This window comes from Protopterus annectens, chromosome 2.part0, assembly GCF_019279795.1.
Source record: "Protopterus annectens isolate FY-2018-M chromosome 2.part0, PAN1.0, whole genome shotgun sequence".
NCBI classification, from domain to species: Eukaryota; Metazoa; Chordata; order Ceratodontiformes; family Protopteridae; genus Protopterus; species Protopterus annectens.
This window is the reverse complement of record NC_056728.1, coordinates 1257813940-1257834480: the sequence shown is the minus strand read 5'-3', so window position 1 is coordinate 1257834480 and position 20541 is coordinate 1257813940. Positions and strand designations below refer to the sequence as shown.

At 36.2% G+C, this 20541-nt stretch overlaps 1 protein-coding gene across 1 annotated transcript in view; it reads left to right on the top strand.

Moving 5' to 3' along the window:
• Positions 1-8841, top strand: part of LOC122792834 (interleukin-17A-like) — an 86280-nt gene extending 77439 nt beyond the window's left edge. Inside the window, exon 4 of the mRNA XM_044060394.1 lies at positions 8565-8841. Within this exon, the coding sequence (XP_043916329.1) occupies positions 8565-8799 (235 nt within the window). The 3' untranslated portion in view covers positions 8800-8841. The remainder of the gene's footprint in view (positions 1-8564) is intronic.
• Positions 8842-20541: the final 11700 nt, after the last annotated feature.

The following is a 20541-nucleotide window of genomic DNA, read 5'->3' as shown; positions in this document are numbered from 1 at the left end:
ACTAAGAAAATTCAGGGTCTCCAGCACATTTTCTTATATGGGCAGACTGACATCACTCTCACTGTACTCACTAGCGTATAGACTATGTAGAGGTGACTTATGTCTGGTTTACAGGGCTATCTCTGACCCATCTAATGGAGATGTTGTACATCCATAAGTCAAATGGGACTAGAGTCACCCATTCCAGGGACCTCAATCTAGCCTGCAAGATAAACAGGACCTACTGGAAAGACAGATGCATCTCTCAGATTGCCACTCCTCTGGAATAGGCTTCTAATCCATGTCAAGCAGAGCACCTCCATGACCCTGTTTAAGCGCAACCTGGACATCTGGATGGGAAATGTACATTTTTTTTTTTCAAAGCTTTATTTTACTTTTGTTTCATTATTTTGGTACAACGTTTACAAAAACATTTTACTGAAACTGGTCAGCATACAGAGACAAATAAGGCCAATAAACATTCACATAACCAACCAAAACATTTAAAGCTTACTTTCTTAATATGGCAGGAGAGACTATACTATTAAAAGATACATGACATTCTTGACTCAAGTAATTCAAACTATTGTTACTGGCATAAAATTGAAAAATCAGTAGTTAATAAAGAAGATAATATGAAAACATCACATATACAACTTTTTACATACAGTGCTACATTCTTACACTATTATTATTACTATATTTACACTTTGAAGTAACTATAAAGAAATTGAATGAGTTAAATCCTTTAGAGGGAAGGACTAGCCATAGTACTAGTATAGGAGTGTAGGTGTAAAGCCATTTTATATTACTTCAGGATACAGTCTAAGGTTGTACTCTAGAAGTTAAGGTATTTCATGCGTTTGCTAATATTTTCCATATTTAGTTTATGGGATAGAATATACTTGGATGCCATCTTTGTAAAATTTTCCCAGTTTGTTTTAGAATGGCCCAACCAGTTGTGTGCTATATAAAGCTTAATTAGCATAAAGAGAGCAATCTGGATTCTCACTTCATTAGTGGGAAGGCCCTTTTGACCCACATGCAATATAGCAAATTCCCATGAAAGGGTGGATTTCCCGTAACCCATTTTTTCCAGTTTAATCCTAAGTGAGTTCCATAAGCTCTGGCATATTTACAGTACCACAGGATATGCAGGAGATCAGCTGTCACTGTGGGGCAGAAGGGGCAGAGAGGTGAAGTATTTAGAAAGAAGCTATTAAGATGCTCCGGGGTGTAATATGCATTATTATTTACCATTAATTGTGTATATATTGTAATTTCTTGAACGGGGCAAACCTGGTTGTATTATTTATTGCTTGGGAGAAGTAAACCTCTGTCAGTTCTGAGTTTTTGTTTCTCCAATACTGTGCAAATGTAATAGAAGATTGATATTTAATGGTTGAGATAAAGCTGTATGTAATTGATAACATTTTCTTTTTAATTTTTAGACACTTCAGGAGGGATAGGGTAATGTTTATTTCTTCCTGAACCTCATTAGGGAACTTAACCAAAGTAGATACTAACTCTTTGATTTGTCTCAGAATTATTGTATATTAATTATTAAGTTCAAATTTTATTTTTATGTCCTTTAGAGAGTTATCCTTAATGGCACAGAAATCCCAGACATTTAAGTTTTTAATTTGGGGAAATTGGTCAAGATTTATCATTTTATTACCCAGTTTTAGATTTGGATTTAAATGAATGGGTTGCAAAAGAATAAGTGTGTTTGTTAGACCTAGTGAAGAGAAGAGCTTCTGGAATAGATTTATTTTATATTTGATTAGTTTATGTAGTTTCATGTCTTTTAATACAGGTTTATTTATGAAAGGTATTGATTTGGGATTTATGTTGCACAGCTTTATATGTGCATGCCACAGACCAACCCATTGGGGGAAATGAGTAGAGCTAATTGGATTATGGTCTGCAATTAACATGAGTCTGTTGGCACAAACTATTTCATAGAATAATCTAAAATCTGGTATTCCCAGTCCCCCTTTATTTTTTGGAAGCATTAAATTTGGTAGGGGGATTCATGGGTCTTAGGAAACCAAATGAATTCAGTTGAAGTTGTGTTTATCTTTTTGAAGAAGTTTAAAGGAATGTTGCTGTTTGTTGCATTAAATTGGTATAATAACCTGGGTGGGATGTTCATTTTATAATTGCTACTTTAGTTAAAAAGGGGAAATTCATATTCTTCCACCTGTCTATATCATTTTAAATATTTGTCCATGATTTGGCAAGATTATTTTGTAAGGAGTTATTATGGTTATGGTCAAATGTTATCCCTGGGTACTTAAAAGTATATTTCAACTTAATTTGGGTTATAGGAAAGAGAGGCTCTTTATGATTATTTGGGTTAATTGGAAAAATAAGAGATACCGAAGGATTAATTTCATAATTGGAAGTTTTCAAGAAGGTTTCGATAGTGTTTTGAATTTTTTTAAGTCCGTATTAGGTATCTGGAAATATATGATGAAGTCATCAGCAAAGGCTGAAAATACCAGATTTGTCCCTAAAATATTGGAAATGTGGTGAAATGTCTTTTGTGTTAAGTATATAAATAGGGGGTCGATATATATGTCAAAGAGGTAGTGTGAGAGGGGACAGCCCTGTCTTGTTCCATTATTTAATTTTATTTTAGAAGAACATAGTTTATTAATATACAGAGTGGTAAAAGAGGAATTATATAATATTTTGATTGTATTTAAAAAATTAGTTGGAAAGTTAAATTGCTTTAGAGTCAGCAACAAGAATTCATGATTGACTCTATCGAAGGCTTTTCTGGCATCGAGTGCCATAAGATATTAGGGAAGTTTATGGTTTGCAGAAAGTTTTATGGCAGCATCTAAAGTGAGTGTGTTGTCCCAGGTTTGTCTACCCTTTATGAAGCCTGATTGCTGTGGAGAAATGATTGTGTGGAGGACTTTTTTAAGTCTATTTTGCTAGAGCCATAGTCATGATTTTAATGTCTGTGTAATAAGAAAAATTGGTCTGTAGTTAGATGGGTTAGATTTGTCCATATTTGGTTTGTGAATAAAGATAGTTTGAGAATTGTTTAGGTATAGGTCCCTAAATCCAAATTTACTAATATATTCGAAGGTTTTAAGAAGAATAGGAGATATTTTAGAAGCAATTTTTTTTATAAAAATTAGAAGTGAAGCCATCCAGACCTGGGGCTTTGTTGTTTTTTAGACTTTTAATTGCTTCCATAATTTCTTCTGCTCTTAAAGGAGCTTCCAGGAATTCAGTTTGGTGTTTTTCAATTTGTTGAAATGAGATACTGGAGAAAAAATCATTATAGGACTCTGGGTGTATTGCATCCTGCGGACCATATAGATTACTGTATATTTTTTCGAAAATGGTCAGAATATCTTGGTTATTCGTATGTAGTTCATTATTATATTTAATTTGTAGAATCCTAGGGGGGGGTCTTCAATGTTTATGAGATAATAGTTTGGATGGTTGTTGGGTCCATTCAGAATAGTTAGCAAGGAGTTTCATTTATCAGAATGAGAGATTTTGTACATAGTATAGTTCTTTCTGTTGATTAATTAGTTGGGCTTTTAAATCAGGACTAAAATTTTCTTGGAGTGATTTTTCAATGTCTTGGATTTTCTGCTTAATTTTAAATTCTTTCTCTCTTGTTAGTTTTTTAAAGTAGGAGGCTTTTTGAATTAGGAGATCCCTAACTTTAGTTTTAGTGGCCGCCCATAAAATGTCTAGTGGCATATTTGAGGTTAAGAGATTGGCTCTGAGCTCATCTAGTACATTGTTAATTTCTTTTATTATTTCTTCTTTGTCAAGAAGATTAGGGTTTAGGGACCATGTCTGTAAGTTTTTTTGATTTTGTGTGTTTTTTAAGAGGATAAGTTTCAGTGTTATTTTAGAGTGGTCTGATAAAAATCTCGGACTGGTTGAGTATATTGTTTTTTCATTTAGAAGAGATAATGATATCAGAAAAAAATAAATCCTGGACCCCAACTTATGGCATGGGGAGTAGAACATAAACTTATCCCCTTGGTTGAGCTGGTTATTCAAGAGAACAGGATCAGATAGGGAGAATTCTAATACTAGTTCCTCTAAGGCAAGTATCGCTTGTTTATTACATTTATTATTCATGTTGGATCTGTCATTTAAGGGATCAATAACCATGTTCCAATCACCCCCCCACCACATATTCGTGACTAGGGAATTTTGACAGAATATTATATACTTATATACTTGTATTATGAAATCCTGTTGGTTTGAACAAGGCCCATATATATTGAGAAACAGTGTAGGCTTCTAAGATAAAGGATTTAGGCAACCATTTAGGCAACTAAAATAACACCATCTTCCAATATTGTCCATACCACATTCAATAATTCCCTCTTTAAATGATTTCTTAATCAAAATAGCTACTCCTTTTGAATTAGTTTTACTGCCAGAAGCAATAATTGAGTTTAGCCAGGGTCTCTCTCTATCCTTATTCCAATCCTCATTTAGCAGGTGCGTATCTTGAAGAAATATGATATTTGCCTGTGATTGATATATTAGGTGTAGCACTAATTTATTTTTCTTAACATCCTGCAAGCCCTTCACATTCCATAAATCTATCCCCTACAGCATTCAATCATGAGATGAGTAGTCAGCATTGTTAAAAAAGGCTTTGAAAGTCCTTTCCTCATCATGTATCCAAAAAGATTTAAATAGAAATGTACCATACTTGGTTGTTTTGTAGCACTTAAAACTCTTAGAACTACCCCTGTGCCTAACCACATAGCTACCCAATCTAAGAGAAGGAATAGCCAGATAAGTGATAGGTCTTGAATAAACCAAACTATTGCAATATAAGTCAGATATGAATAACTATTAAGTCGATACAATACAAACAAACATATCAAACCTCTATATACATTAAGTACAAATAACATTGAGCACAAGATGTGCAACCCCACACACTCAAAACATATCCCTACTGTGCCCCATTTTTGAGCAGATCTTTAGAAACACTTCATAAACTAAAGCAGTTATAATGTCATATGTCAAGTGTAATCTTCTCTTACTTGGGACTTACTTTGTCTTACCCTATTGGCTATATGTATTTATATTGCAAACAAGTTAGATTTCTACATATATAGCTTCTTAATAGCATTTTCCTTATCTTTGAACTACAACAATACCCTGTCCTGAACATGTCATTGCAGTGTTTCTCATTTACAATTACTACTTATTTCAATCACTAGGGTCTATATAAAGAGAGAAAAATAAAACTAGCAATATATTTTTATAAAGATCAGTTTATCTAAGTTGTGGTTTGCAATACTAGTATTTACATTTTGGAAGCTAGCTAGTTAACATGCTAAACTACATTAACAATTGTAACATCTAGTATAATAGTAACTATGCTACAATAAACTCAGTTTGCGCAAGTTAGAGCAGCTATAGCTTGCCATTAGGTTATGTCATTTCTGCCCTCCAAACCTTGCATTTTCGGTTCTTGCATATCAGTCCTTCGATTTCTTTGCCTAACCCACGAACCCAATATGAATTCTTGATGCAATGCCTTATTTCTTCATATTTTTAATCCCAAAGTACAAGCTAACTGAAGGAAATTTACCCAGTTCCCAGTCAGGCTTTGCTATGAGGAAGTAAACAGGGTAGTGCCACTGCTTAATGTGTCCCTCTAGTAGCAGGAAGAGGAAAAGAGGAACAAAAAATCTAGGTGAGATGATATATGCTGTGACCATCTTTTGCTTAGACTGTTGCACTGGAGCTCTTGGCCTGTTCTTTGAATCCATTACTGTTAAAAACAGATTTATGATGTAGGAATGCAGCAAAATCTGCGGCGATTCATTAGAGGCATTTTTGGAGCTTGTTTTTCATATTTAACTGACATACACAGCATACAGGTAAGCCTTTTCTTGTTTTAGGCTGTAAATAGGGAAAAACAATTTTTAGAGCTTGGGAAGTTCTCCAAATACCTTGATAAAGGCAGTTTTCGCTTCTGACTTGTTTTTTATTAAGTATTTTTGCTCTTTATTTGTGAATGAGAGCATGCTTGGGTATTTTATTTGGAATTTTATTTTCTTTGAGATGAGAAAAGCACAATAAGGAGCCAGCTTTCTTGTTTAATAGGTATTGGTAAATCCTGTGCAAGTGATATGCTGTAACCCTGCCATAAAAGAGTACCTTTTTGTTTTGCTGCTTGAAGGATTGCTTGTACATGTTGGTAGTTCAGGATTTTTGCATAGACCTGACGTGGATTATTAGGGTTTTGTGATCTTTGGAGAGCTCTGTGAGCTTTTTCTATCACAATATTCTTGGAAGTAGTGTGATTTTCCAACAGTGTGGTAAAGATACTTTTTAAGGTATCATGAAGTTGAGGTTGTTCATATTTTTCTGGAATTCCTCATATAAGGATGTTCTTTCTTCTGCTGCATGCCTCCAAGTCTGTGATTTTTTGCTGCATTTCTTCTAGGACAGATTTATTATTTATTAGTTGTTTTTGGAGTTCTTCTATTTTTATTTCATTTGCTGCAGATTTAGCTTCAGCATGTTCTAGGCGAGACACAATTTGTTCCAATGAAGTTCCAAATTTTGTCATTTGATCTGAAAAGTTTTGGATGGCAGACTGTATGGGCATTAAAGCTGATTTCAGATCATCCATGGAGTAGGCCCCCTCAGGCTTTGCTTTAGAAGTGGATTTCACAGTTTCTTTTTGATTTTGAGTATGCTGCTTTTTGGAAAAAGTATCTTTTTCAGGCGAAAGAAGTTGTGATAGTTTGGTTTTAGTTGTTTGTGAGTCCATTTGATCTTGGTCGTTAGGCATATTAAGGTGGATTTTTAAGAGCAGCACTTTGTTGAAAACTGACTGTATTGCCGTTAATACAAGACCTCAGGCTACCATGTGGTCTGCTGCAGCAGTATACAGGATTCAAAATAATAAGTTAGTGGGATATATACCAGAAAACTTTTCCAAAATCTTTAATCCAGAAGATTAGTTGAAGCTATTCTTGTCCATGCTGGTCAGATATTGGTGATTGACGAGACTTGATTACAAAGATTCAGTCTGATATTTAAGGAGCTGTAGGGATAGAGTGTTTACCAGTCATCCACCATCTTGGAATGGGAAATGTAAATTTCTGCTGGGGATTGCCCCAGCTTCTCTCCTGGACATGGGTAGTCCTTGCTAGAAAAATCTTGTGCATAGATGATATCGCTCATCTGGTGTTATATTGGGATTTAACAGCAACTCTTGTAAAGACCCTTGGGTCAATAGCCTAGTAATATCCTATGAACCTTAAGATTCAGATAATATCTGACATCTAAGACATTTTACTGCCCACCTTTCAGAGTTTTCTAGGATTAGATTTATATTATAGTGGAAGAACCTTGAAGGATAATAAACATATATTTCTCATTGTCTGTAAGAACAAGTGAGGAGAGAAGATTTATGAGCCAGTTGGTAACTATCATTTGGAATAAACTTTCTTTAAATATCAATCCCACATCCTTCAGTACCTTCAAAACTCAACTTGATCATTTGGAAAGTAGTATATATTTATACCATATGTAATAGTGTTTATTTTCTGAGATGATCCTTAAGACCTGAAAGATGATAAATACCAGACCTACAAAACATATGAAAGTGTTTCACATTTCTGAATCTTTAGCCACTTTGAAACTGCCTGTGAGGTGCAATCACGTCATGCAACACTGACTAAATCCAAAAAGGAGTTTGATGTTTATTAAAAGGTACTAATAGTTCTAGTACAGAGAGGTAGGTGACTTTAATTTTAGTTGTCACTGGCTGCAAGGAATTCTGAAGTACTAAGCAAAACCCTTGGTGTGATTTCAACATGACTCTTGAACTAATGTAGAATTTACAGCCTTTCATCTGCACATGTACATGGGAAATAAAGTAGTTTGGGAGGGGGGTTGTTAAACAGCATTATCTATAAATTAATATTTAAATATATGTGAAATGAGAGAAAATGTGCTACAAGGAGTAAAGAGTGAGGGAAGATCATCTAGCATATCAAATTACCTTAAAATGTAAACCAGTTTAGCAAAGAAATAATGTGTGATGCAAGGAAAACACAGTGAAGCATGGTTTCATAACATGAATATTGGTGAATAAAATATTTAAGAAAAATGTAAAGGATTCCCTTTTGTACCTAAAATATAGTAAATCTTTCTAAAATGATCTCAGTCAAGGTGGCAGCAGTACATGCAAAAAAACACTTTAACAAAAAGTTTTGTGTGCAGGTGTGTGTGCACGCACATGTATGCATTCATGTGTGGGTGCCATGCATGTGTGTGTGTGTGTGTGTGTGTGTGTGTGTGTGTGTGTGTGTGTGTGTGTGTGTTTGTGTGTGTGTGTGTGTGTGTGTGTGTGTGTGTGTGTGTGTGTGTGTGTGTGTGTGTGTGTGTGTGTGTGTGTGTGTGTGTGTGTGTGTGTGTGTGTGTGTGTGTGTGTGTGTGTGTGTGTGTGTGTGTGTTCAAGTGTGCATGTAGGCTATGATAATGTCATTGATTAATGCATTCATCACTGGCTGCACCTACCACTCACAAACTAATGGTATTTATTTACTCTTTAGGATAAACAATGATCCTAACAGATATCCCAGCAGCATTGTGGAAGCAAATTGCTTATACAGTGGATGTATCACCACTGAAGGACAGGAAGACAAGAACCTCATCTCATACCCGATCATGCAAGAAATACTTGTTATCATTCGCATCAAAAAGCATCGCTACAGACTTGAAAAGATAAAGGTCATTGTGGGCTGCACTTGCATTTATCCAGTAATTATCAGGGATCTACCCATGTGATGAAATGTAGAGAGCTGTAATGTAGTTCAAAGCCTGTGCTGAAAATGTATATGTAATGGAATAAATGGCTTTGAGAAAAGTGTTTGGGTGTGTATGCGCACTGAATGACTGGTTAGGTCACAATTGGCCTTAACTGTGGCAACATGCCAGTAATCTCTGTCTGATGCCATTTAAAACATCTATGCTCTGCCAATTGTAAGGCTCAAAAGCAGGGACACCTTGAGTGTGAGATTTGGGCAGTGTTGAATGTGGCTCATTTTTAGGAAAGTAAAACGTGCAATGGATGTGTGGGTGATTCTATAAATCATTCTTCCAAAAAAGTAAAGCAGTTGGGGGTGCAAATAATACACTTGGCTGACATGATGAAACATTTTTACCATAATAATCATGACTGAAAGGTGTACATAAATGTATACAAATATCCTAGGACCCTGTCCATGACTGATAATTTACAAGTTATCCTTTTCTCAGAGATCAGTTGGTACATAATGAATAACAGCATCTTTAACAAGACAGTGATGCAAAGGCACCCATTAACATACAATCATGCCACAAATGAAGAACAGTGATCTCCCTAATCTGATAAAAAAGATATTAATAGTCCCTTTTATAGCAACTCTTTCTCCATTGTTACTAGATTCTACCTATCTTGAGGCCTTTACCCTTCTATGGTCCATCACTCTGCCAGTGAGATCAAGAGTCATACTATCCATCCCATGCAAAAATACAATATACTAGCCCTAAGCTTTCAAAGATTCATTTATCATTCATGTCATCCTCTAACCTACTTTTCTATTCTTTATATTTTTTTTATCTGTTAGCCTTCCAACAAGGACTCTCACTGCCTGTCTCACTGTTCTATTTCTGTTTTAATCCAGTGGTAACATGTCTGTGTTGCTAGACTGTGGTTATAAGGTAAAGCTGTTCCTCTCACCCTTTTTGACATAACTCTGCATATCTACTTAGTAGATGCCATTAATGACTTTCCCAGTACTCCTTGTTGTGGTTCCTTAGTTACCTGTCTGGAAGGCAGCAAGAGATTAAATAGCAACAAACCTACTCATCCTTTCAACAGGTAACTACAGGTGTTCCTTAGGGCTCTATCCTGGCTCCTCTACTATTTAATATATTTATTAATAACCTCCACACCTCCACTCACCTTGCCAGTTTAGTTCACTAAGCAGATGACTGAGCATTAATATGTGCAGCTTCAACAATAAATAAGCTCCAAGACATTACACAAAAAATCTTTCTTCTTTGTAGACACCTGGCTCAAAGAATCAAACCTCCTACTCAATCTGAAGAAAACTAAGTTAATGCTTTTCACCTCAAAAAGTCACCAAAATCAAAAGTAATCTTTTACCAAAAAGTCAGCAAATAATACTTTCATTGAAACTGTAACTCACAGTAAACATCTGGGCGTTATAATAGAGGACAATTTCAAAAATCACATCCATATACTGCACACCATAAAATCTTCACACCAGAAACTAGGCTCCCTTTATAGGATCAATGAATTCTTTACGGGTACTGCAAGAAAAACTCTAGCCACCACCTTCTTATTGTCGACTCTCTTATATGCCGCTCCCATCCTAACAAATTTAAACAATACTCAAAGAAAGAAACTTGCCTCCTGCTACAATAAAATAGCTAAATTTGTCACCAGTCTCCCTCATAGGACCCACCATTGTCTTAACTAAACTGACTTGAAGTGCACAACTACCTAACATATTCACAACTAAATATAGCACACAAACTCATTCATCAGCCAGAAAAATAGCCTGCACTACATAACTTATTACTGCCCTACTGTCCAGCAAGGGACCTCCGCTCTAGTAACAAATTCTTATTACTTACAAATAAGTCTAATAATCTTGCAGGAGACTCGCTCTACTCCCAGTGCATTGCTAAACTCTGGAATAGTATCTTTATGTAAATAAAACTCTCCGACAGACTGAGTAGTTTTAAATGACTGCTTAAACGTCTTAACCAATCCTGGTCCTGCACATGCTCATCACAGGGTTAAACCTTTTTCACTGTACAATACTATAAAAATACCCTCCTTAAATGTAATATTCTCAACCTCTTACTGAAATGACAAAACAATTTTTATACATAACTGCTGTCTGTACAATCCATTAAGTTGCATGAGTGCTTTCTTTTTAGTAACTTCCACCTCTGTAAAATCTTAGAATGTATATGTATAAATGTATTGTTTGTGCATAAATGAAAAAAGAAATGCAACTACTATGTGTTTGACTGAAACTTAGTATAATGCAATGTATGCAAGTAACACTTTTCTCTCCAGGTCTCTGCTGAAAATGTGTATTACCCAGTCGGACTTTCCTAGTAAACAAAGACAAATAAATAATAAATAAATAAATGAGAGCCCATAACTTCAAATGAGATGCAAACAAAGGGAGTATCCTGAGATCTATGGCCCATGAGTGGATATTTGTGAATATAAATCTTGCGTCTTTTTTGCTTTGGTCACCAGATTGACTATAATGTCTTCTTCATCCACATTCCCGCCTACACTTCTATGATCCTATCATTCCTGGGATTATCAAATAATAAATTTAGGATACACACAGAACTGAAAAGTAAAGACTAAAAAATTAGAGATATTTCAGGTTGTGGAATTACTGCCAGAACTCCTGAAACAGATCAAATGTTATGAAATTACCATAAAATGTTGATAGTTATCATCATTTTTAAATATGTTTTCAGTTTATATTTTTAATTTAATTGATTTATTAACTGAGTAAATAAAGTGGTCAATTTAGACCTATTTCATCCACAACTATAGCCATAATGACAAGGGTGAATGTAAATATATATTTACATTTTAGACCAATCAACTAGCATGTTTCTTTGGAAAGCAATTGAAGGAAAATGTACCCAGAGAAAAGCTGAACAGACAAGAGGAGAATAATAAAAAAAAAAACTCCAAAGAAGCAGTAACTGGACATTGGGATTAAACTCAGGACTCTGAATCAATAAGATGGAGATCTCGACCTGTAGTAAGCACTCATTTTCTTAAATATCTTACCTAACTTACAATAGTCGCTCTACCTGAATGCAATATATTCATTAAAAAGTTCTGTACATTTGCCCTCTTCTATAGTTCTTTGTGAATGATGCATTCTATAGGTTTCTAGTATAAAAGAAATGCCTTGTCAGGGGTGGGACTATAAAATGTAAACTACAAAAATGTCTTCCATTAAAAGTAAATCATAACTGCAATTGAGATGCCAAAAAGCCACAGTACATGGAGAAACATAAAGAGAAATAAATAGAAACTTCCATTGTGATTCTAAATTCAAGCATACATTTTCATTATGACATTATGACTCAAAACACTGAAACAGTGAAAGTTAGCTCCACATCCTTGGGACTCATTTAATCTGCACTCAGAAATATATTTAACTGTAGCATTATTATATTTATCATTATGTTTGATAAGTTCAGACATCCATTATTTTATAGCCTTTTAAGACTTTCAAATATTAAAGGCAATGGAACAGTAAGCAACCATGTGTACTTCATACAAAGAGGAGTATATAAAGAACTGTTGTTATTTGTATACTTTTCTTAATGTGGAATGTATAATGTGATCCATTTTTTCAATATATTTATAATAATGAAGTAATTTCACAATGACAGTGTAATATGGAAACTCATACATCTCAAAGGCAGAATTCCAGATTCAGCATACTTCTTTTACAACTTAAGCAGCAATAATTATGCTGAGAATGTCTTAATCCCTTGAAATGTAGTTTATAAATGAAAGGCTTGATAGAATTAATTTTATATAGATAGATGAAGAGAGCACATGTCAAAATGATTCACTATGCTGGCATTTTTAATAAAGATTTCATTTATTTATTTATATTTGTTTTGTGTTGAGACTGCGGTGGTATTTCTTGTCAGGCAGTCAGTTGTGACACCAGGAGAGCTGGTATGCTCACTCTCCTGAGGTGCTGTGCAATTTGTGTATATATTGTAGAGTGTGAATTACATAATCCATATTGTGGAGCAGGAGGCTGGAGATAACTGTGAAATCAGGGCTTCGTGTTTGGCAGTCTGTCTGGCTTCAGGTACTGCCTCTCTCTCTCTTTCTTTCTGTCTCTCTCTCTCTCCTTTTTTTATTTACTTTAGTTTGCATGAATTAGTTTTGTAAAGGTCTCTTCATATATTTGTAGAAATATCCAATGTACAGTATCCTGAATGGTTTAAGCTACTTTTGATTTGTATCATTGTTAATAACAAATCTGACTTTCTAACACAGTATAATTTTGTTTATATTGATATGAATTCTCTGAGATCCATTTCCTTTATTATTTTGACATCTAATCTATTTATTTCACAAGTGTAACATTTTTTAGACTTATTTTTAGATCTGGTTTTATTGTGCTGCCCTCCATCCAGCTGCTAAACCTGCTTTCATTATGTTCATTACATTGTTCACATTACTCCTGGATAAAACTGGATTTATCTTCTAATGGAAACTACATGGGCATCACCCATGAGCCCCAGGCTGCACATCACTATCTCAGGTCTGAACTCTATCTGGCCACATGCTTTGTCTAGACAGTAATGACAAAGGATACGTAGTTGCTCAACAGAAGGCAGCAGAAGGCCATTAAATGAGTATGGGTGTGTGGGAGATAGTGTAGAACACCTTCCCCCTACATTCACAGTAGCAAAATCCACCTAAATAATGCCAGCAGTGCAACTGATAAATGATCATATTGGCGTGTCACACATACTTATTGAATATTCATTTCCTACTACTATTACCAGGGTCACTTAGTGCATATTTTTATATTTTCTCAGTCGGGTTCCTTTTGGAAATTTGTAATATGTCTTCCTACAGCATGCCACTTTTTAAATATTACTGTATTACTTAAAAAGTTAACAGAACAACAGGGTTGGTTTGTGCCAACATGCATTTTCAGAACAATAAGAAGCAGTACCACCAGCTAGATCATCTGGCGCCCTTTGAAGATCCACAAACTAGTATTACTCCTCAACTCAATGTTGGGTAAGAAATTAATAAATAAAATAAAACCATAAAGAAATGTTTTCTGTGCCGCTGTAACTGTAGCAAACTGCTTGGCAAAAATGTAACGATACTCAGCTGTGACCACAAATGCCGTACGGACATTCTTGAGTGAAGCCACATTATCTTTGCAGTTTCGTACATCATTTCCAGTACTGCCCTTTCAAAATATCGGCACCTGCTAATCATACCTGCTGACAGCTTACAGCTTCATCCTTACTGAGTGACAGTATTGATAAGGAGTATGAAACTCTAATATATGGCATTATGGACTAACAATCCACAGTAATTTATCAGAAAATGAAGTATTTTTAAAAGGATAGGACAAGAATATTTATTCAAATCATAGACATTCTGTGGAAAAAAAAGACAGCTGAGATGTATACTTTGAAGTACTTTTTACTGTTTGTGTTCCTCACCGCACTTCTGCTGAGAATGTGTGCATGGCATGGCAACAATAGTACCCCTGAAATGAGGCAAAAAGTTTAAATGTCCTGTCTTATGCTGTATTTTATTATTATTCAGCAGTGATCCTATGCATACTTTTCAATGTCTTAGCACAAGAAAATGGACAAAGCCTAAAATAATGAGGGGACAAAGGCTAAAAAATAGGGAGAGATTTTAAAAACTGCACTTATAAACTTAGAAAGTTGCTAGAATAACACAGCTTGTGTTAGCATGCATTTTATGAAGGATGTGAAGTCTGAAACTCGATTGAATGACATTATTCAGAGATTTCGGTCCTTAGTGATTTGTCAGAAAACTACAAATTTTATGGGGAACAGACCAAAAATATGAGGCAAAAATCTGGACATTCTGACAAAATCTGGACAGTTGAGAGGTATGATTGACACTTTTCACTGTTACCTCTTATTATGAGGCAGTTGTCAAAAGGAAGGGGTACTGCCACAAGGATCTGAGCTAAGCAGTACTTCTGTTTGTTTGACTATATCTATTGTAGTTAATGTTTTGGCTGACTAGGAGTATTGCTTTATGAATATTCATTAAGTACTGGCATTAATAAATATTCATAAACTACCCCCCTCCTCCCAAAAGTGACAAATCCATTACCTCAATCAAGTTAAATTATGCAGGATGTAATGGATTTGCACATGTCAGTCATGTTAGGAATACTAAAACCTGAGCAAATTGAATGGGTGGTAATGCTCTACACTTAACCAGTGAGTGGAGAGGGTGCGTTATGAAAATATGTATGAAGAGACTAGGGAGAAGCGATAAGTTTGCTGGACAGAAGAGAATAGGAGGACATGATGGAAATCTCTGTGGGGTCAGCATGATGATCTTGGCATAGAAATAATCATAATGGCAAAGAGGAACAAATGGGCAAGAGTAGCGTCTGGAAGGTGGAATGCCTCATTCTGACTTAAGAAGGCAATCTCATACAGAAAAAGTGGTGGGGTAGGGAATAACCACCTAGAAAATATTTTAAGACGAAATGCAAATAATGAAGTCATATGAACTTAGGACGTGTACAGAGGAGAGAAGAGAAGTAGATGGGGAGGTCAGTCATATGAGATATAACCATAACAATTAAGTGGGCCTTGTACAACACTGGCATTTTTCCACTAACTTCAAAGAGATTTTGCTTGTTGGTTTCTGACTGCATCTGTTTATATAAGCATTTTTATTTCACTCTCAAAAGCAATATTGTAGATCATGCCAACAATTCTTCCAAGTCGTTTTTTTTTTATCCTTTCTGTATCATCTTGTGCATGAACCTTGTTTAGACAAAAATGTTGTATGTTTATGCATTTTGATCAAACTGTCTGTACAAGCGGAAGAAAGCAAGCTGTAACTGAAATGTGGCTAACAACTTTATGTTAGTATACCTTCTATTATACTATGGCTGATTAAAAATGGACAATGTTGAGAAAAAATACATTATTTAGCAATTTTTTTTTTGAGTTTTGCATCTGGGGCTCTAACATTGCTGAAAGAGGTGTTTTAACATCCTCACTTTTTCACTTGATATCCATTTGCACAGCAACCAATAGTAAATTGTTTTCTGGCTAGTACTCCAACTGACTTAATTATTTCTAAGTTGCACTCAGATTTGTTGCTGAATAAAATTGAAAATAGCTAACTTTTGAAATGTTTTGTGTTTTTATTATGTTAATTTGAAAAGTCTCTGACTATCCATAGAGCCACATTCCATACAGCTCTGACACATTATTGAGCGGCAGATTTGAAAATGGGCATAATAAGTCACAACACGAACCTACATTAACCTTATTTTTCTTGGGAATTAGACCACAGCCTGTCTTGCTGTTATTACTTTTTCACTAACAATTACAAATGAGATTTTGTTTTGAGTATCCTAATGTCTAAAATTATTTTACAACATTATTCTGGAAAGGTATTACTTCTATTAAATATTTTGGTCTTTTATGTTTTTTTTTTTTAATTAATCTGCTTCTAATACAGAGATCAGAATTTGATTTCTGCATAATAACTGGCACAAGAGTAATTCCTGATAAGAAACAGAAAAATGTCCTTATAGATTACTAGTCAGGAACACTGCTGGAGCTCGAATCCCAATAGGTGAAAAATCATTGTCTCAAAAACAGGGACTTGAGTGCAACCTGCTCTTCAAGCTCAAACCTGAATGTGTTCGGGCAAGTAACTGTGTAGAGAGAGGGAGGGGATTTTAGGGTTAGGGAACAGGAAGGCAGTTTTAGGTTAGGTTGTGATAAGGGAGTTTTAGGGCTAAGGACTGGGAAGGGAGTTTTAGGTTTAGCGAGTTGGAGAGTGGTTTTAGAGTTAGGCTTGTTATCTATGAAAGTGACTATATCTCTAACTGTATCAGCTTTGAAGGGTTGTTGTCAATATAGTTGGTGCAGGGGTGTACCTGCTTTCCAAAAAGTGCTATGTTGTATTGTTTTACAGGAATAATTTTGCACACAAGGGCTTTTTGAAGCTATGACCATTCTGAAAAATATGGGTTTCATTTAGAGAGTTAATAATCACACTGAGTTTACAGTCATCATTGAATGTTGACAGCCAGAGTCCCTTGGCATCAGCTTGGACAAAAGACATATGCAAAACAATACAGCATAGCACCTGTCCCCTCTAGGCTTTTGAATAGTGGCTAAAACTTTATCCACTCCATAGAACCTTTTTTAGGCAATGCCAAACTGACAAACCCACCGACATAGTAAGATTGACTCAACTGAACCTCGAGGTGCTAGTGCTCACTGCCAGGAAAACTATACTAACTCAAAGTCCTCCTCTTCCTCAAGAATATAACCATCTGTGCAGTTACCGGCACATGGTTTAAAGGCACAGAAAGTACTCCAGCAGTGCAAGGTTTCAGTGTCTTCAACACCTTTAGACCAGTAGCTTCACAGAGAGGGGCTAAAGGTAGAGGTGTCTTGATATACATCAATAACAAGCACACCTCTAGATTGTTTAAACAGGATGACATGCTGGAGTTTCTCCCCATGGAGATCATCATAGATAAAATCCTGTACCATATCCTAGCTAGGTATAGGTCAGCTTCCATGTCCCAAGAAACTGACAGCACATTCTTAGACCTACTGAAGATAACATCCTACTTATGGGGGACTTTAATCACCCCTCTATAGACTGGGAATCTTACGTGACCTCAAATCTGCATGCGCAGAGATTTTGTACTTTGTAAATGCAAGCAACATTAACCAGTTAGTGCATATGACCACTAGGAGCTCCAACATACTGTACCTCACACTCATAAATATGGCAGAATGTTGCACCCCCCCCCCCCAATATCACATCCTCCCTGGTAAGGTTTTCTTCGATATCAAAATCAACTTGGCAACCCCAGTAAACCCAGTAACAGTTAGGAACTATTCAAAGGCAAACTACCATTTATTAAGAGACAGTTTGTCAGAATTCAGTCTCCCTCAAAATCCAGAGAACACAGCAGCTTATGCAAAATTGTTCATGGAAACCCTGTACAACCATGTCAATGGCTGCATAGCGGCTGCTGTACCTACCAAAAGTAATCCTAAAACTAACTCCAAAAACCATCTGCCCTGGTAGTATCCCAAATTAAACAGGATATACAACATTAAAAAAAACATGGATTAAATCAGGAAGTGTAACCCCCACAAAGATAAGACATTTGTCACCAAACTAAGCAGGCAACTAAGGAGGTTCATTAAGTCCATTAAAGCCAATTTCAAGGTTAAGCTAACCTCCAAGGCAGAAGACAACCATAAGACCTTCTTCATCTATGTCAGTAACCTCAAAAGCAGCACACATCAGTGTGCTGAACTGGAGAATAATGGTGCCACATTCACTGAGCTGGGACAATATAGCAAATCTGCTGGCTCGCAAATTCAGTTCCAACTTTACCTCCCACTCACACCCACCCATCCCCCAAGTAAATACTCTCAAACATAACCCATCCAACTATAAAAGAGAGAACATGTCCTGGCTGCACCCACTAAGGCCAAGAACATGGCCTCAGTGGGCTCCAATAATACCCATGGATAACAACTGAATAGTCTGATAGATGGCTTATCATAGCCACTGGAGTCACTATTTCACTGTAGTCTTAAAACAGCCTATATGTCAAGAGAATGGAGGACTGCAGAGGTCATATCCCCTCATAAGGGCAGACTATCAACAGATTCTGGAAAATACAGACCAATTAGTCTGACCTGTCTTATTTGCAAAGCCATGGAAAGAATTATCATGGAAATGTTCACCAAAGACATTTGAGACCTCTAGACACTGGATACATCCCAGTATGGCTTCATCAAAGGAAAGTCATGCCTACTGAACCTAGCAAACTTATTTGAAAAAAAATCACCAAGGCAATGGATAAGAGTAAAACAGTGGATACTGCCTACATTGATCTGGCCAAGGCAATTGATACAATACCCACTCAGCCATAGTTAAGAGTTACAGAATTAGGCATAAACCCCTATATAATGTGCTGGATAGCCAGCTGGCTCATGGATAAGACCCAGGAGGTTAGTATCATTTGAGACCTCCACCACAAAGAGGCCGGTCACCAGTGGAGTCCCTCAGAGCACTGTGCTGAGTCCACTTCTGTTTGGCATCTATTTCTTGGAAGTCAAAGTCAATGTAAAAAGCCTCTGGTTGACCAAGTTCACAGATGATCACAAACTGGGAGCAGTTATAGAATTCTCTTCAAGATGCAAAGACTACAGGAAGTTCTAACACTGACAAATGGCTGGTGCCAAAGCCATGGCTTAAAATTCAGTGCCAGGAAATGCATTATAGTATATTTTGGGATGTTGGCCACCCCGGAAAACTATGTCATTGATGAAACACTCCTAAGAGTCAACTCACTAGTCAGGGATCTGGGAACACATGGAAATAGTAATGCAGCCTTCGACCAATATGTGTCCAAGGTAGTAAGAAAATCATTCTGCATTGCTCAACTTATAAGGAAGTGCATGGCATCTAGGTCCAGGGAAGTCATTTTACTACTATACTCTGACCTCAGTAGAGCCATCATAGAGTATAATGCCACTTCAGCATGTATAGGACCAGGCACATGCAGCAACTGGAACATTCACAAAGGTTCCTTACAAAAAGAATACAGAGCATAAACACAATGTCCTGTGTTGATTGCCTCAAAGCCCTATCTCTACACTCAGTCTCCTACAGACTACTGAGAGGCAGTCTATGCCTGCTTACAGGACATCTTTGGACTCCTGTCCGATGAACCTTTTGCACATTTGCAAAACAAACAGCATCAGGACTACTAGATCCAAATGCCTACATTTTTGATTGGTATCTAAATAGGACATGTTGGAGACACAGACATATTTCTCAGAGAATTCCCATTTTTTGGAATAGTCTCCCCATCCATGTGAAACAAGCATCTCCATGACCCTATTTAATTTAGACTATTGGCTGGGAAATTGGAAATTCTCCTCTGGTCTGGTGTCTATGTCTCTGATGGACAGAGACAGCCAGCAAATCATGTCATAACCAAAAATCACCTCCTATATAAATGTCTAAAACCTAAAACTTGTGGGCCACATTTGGGTTGCACAGTTAGGCTTATAAAGGCCCTAGTGGCTGTTAGTCTAGTATATGCCTACAAACCTATAACCCAAACAGGAGTGTCCTCAGCACATAACCATAGGGCATATCACTTGCAATGTGCCTTTTTTGAGGAAGGTATGCCAATAACTCTCACTATATGTATTCTTTTGTTTGAGTCAGTTTGCAGTTCATCAGGTTATCAAGGGTATGATATGTAGTCTGTTGATCTTATTTATGATACCAGAATGTGGGATAGTGCTGAAGGTAGCATGCACGAACATATCAACAGGTTAACGAACATATCAACAAGTTAACAAACATATCAACAGATTAACAAACATAACAGGTTAAATCATCTCCTTGAAAAGTTCCACCATGTTCAATAGACAACACCTACCCCTCACACAGCTGAATATGTTGGGATCAAGGAACTGTGGGTTCCTTAATATCATTATTTATGAGCTCCAATAAAATTTGCTCTATTATTTTGAAAATAATACTGGAAACACTAATACACATTTACCTCCCAGGGTCTATGTTACAAGCTTCAGTCACATATGTTGAGATTAAATAAGTATGTTGAGATTAAATAAGTATATGAGGGGATGAGTTATGCTGTGTTTAACGCTGACTGTAAGATATTCAGGCAC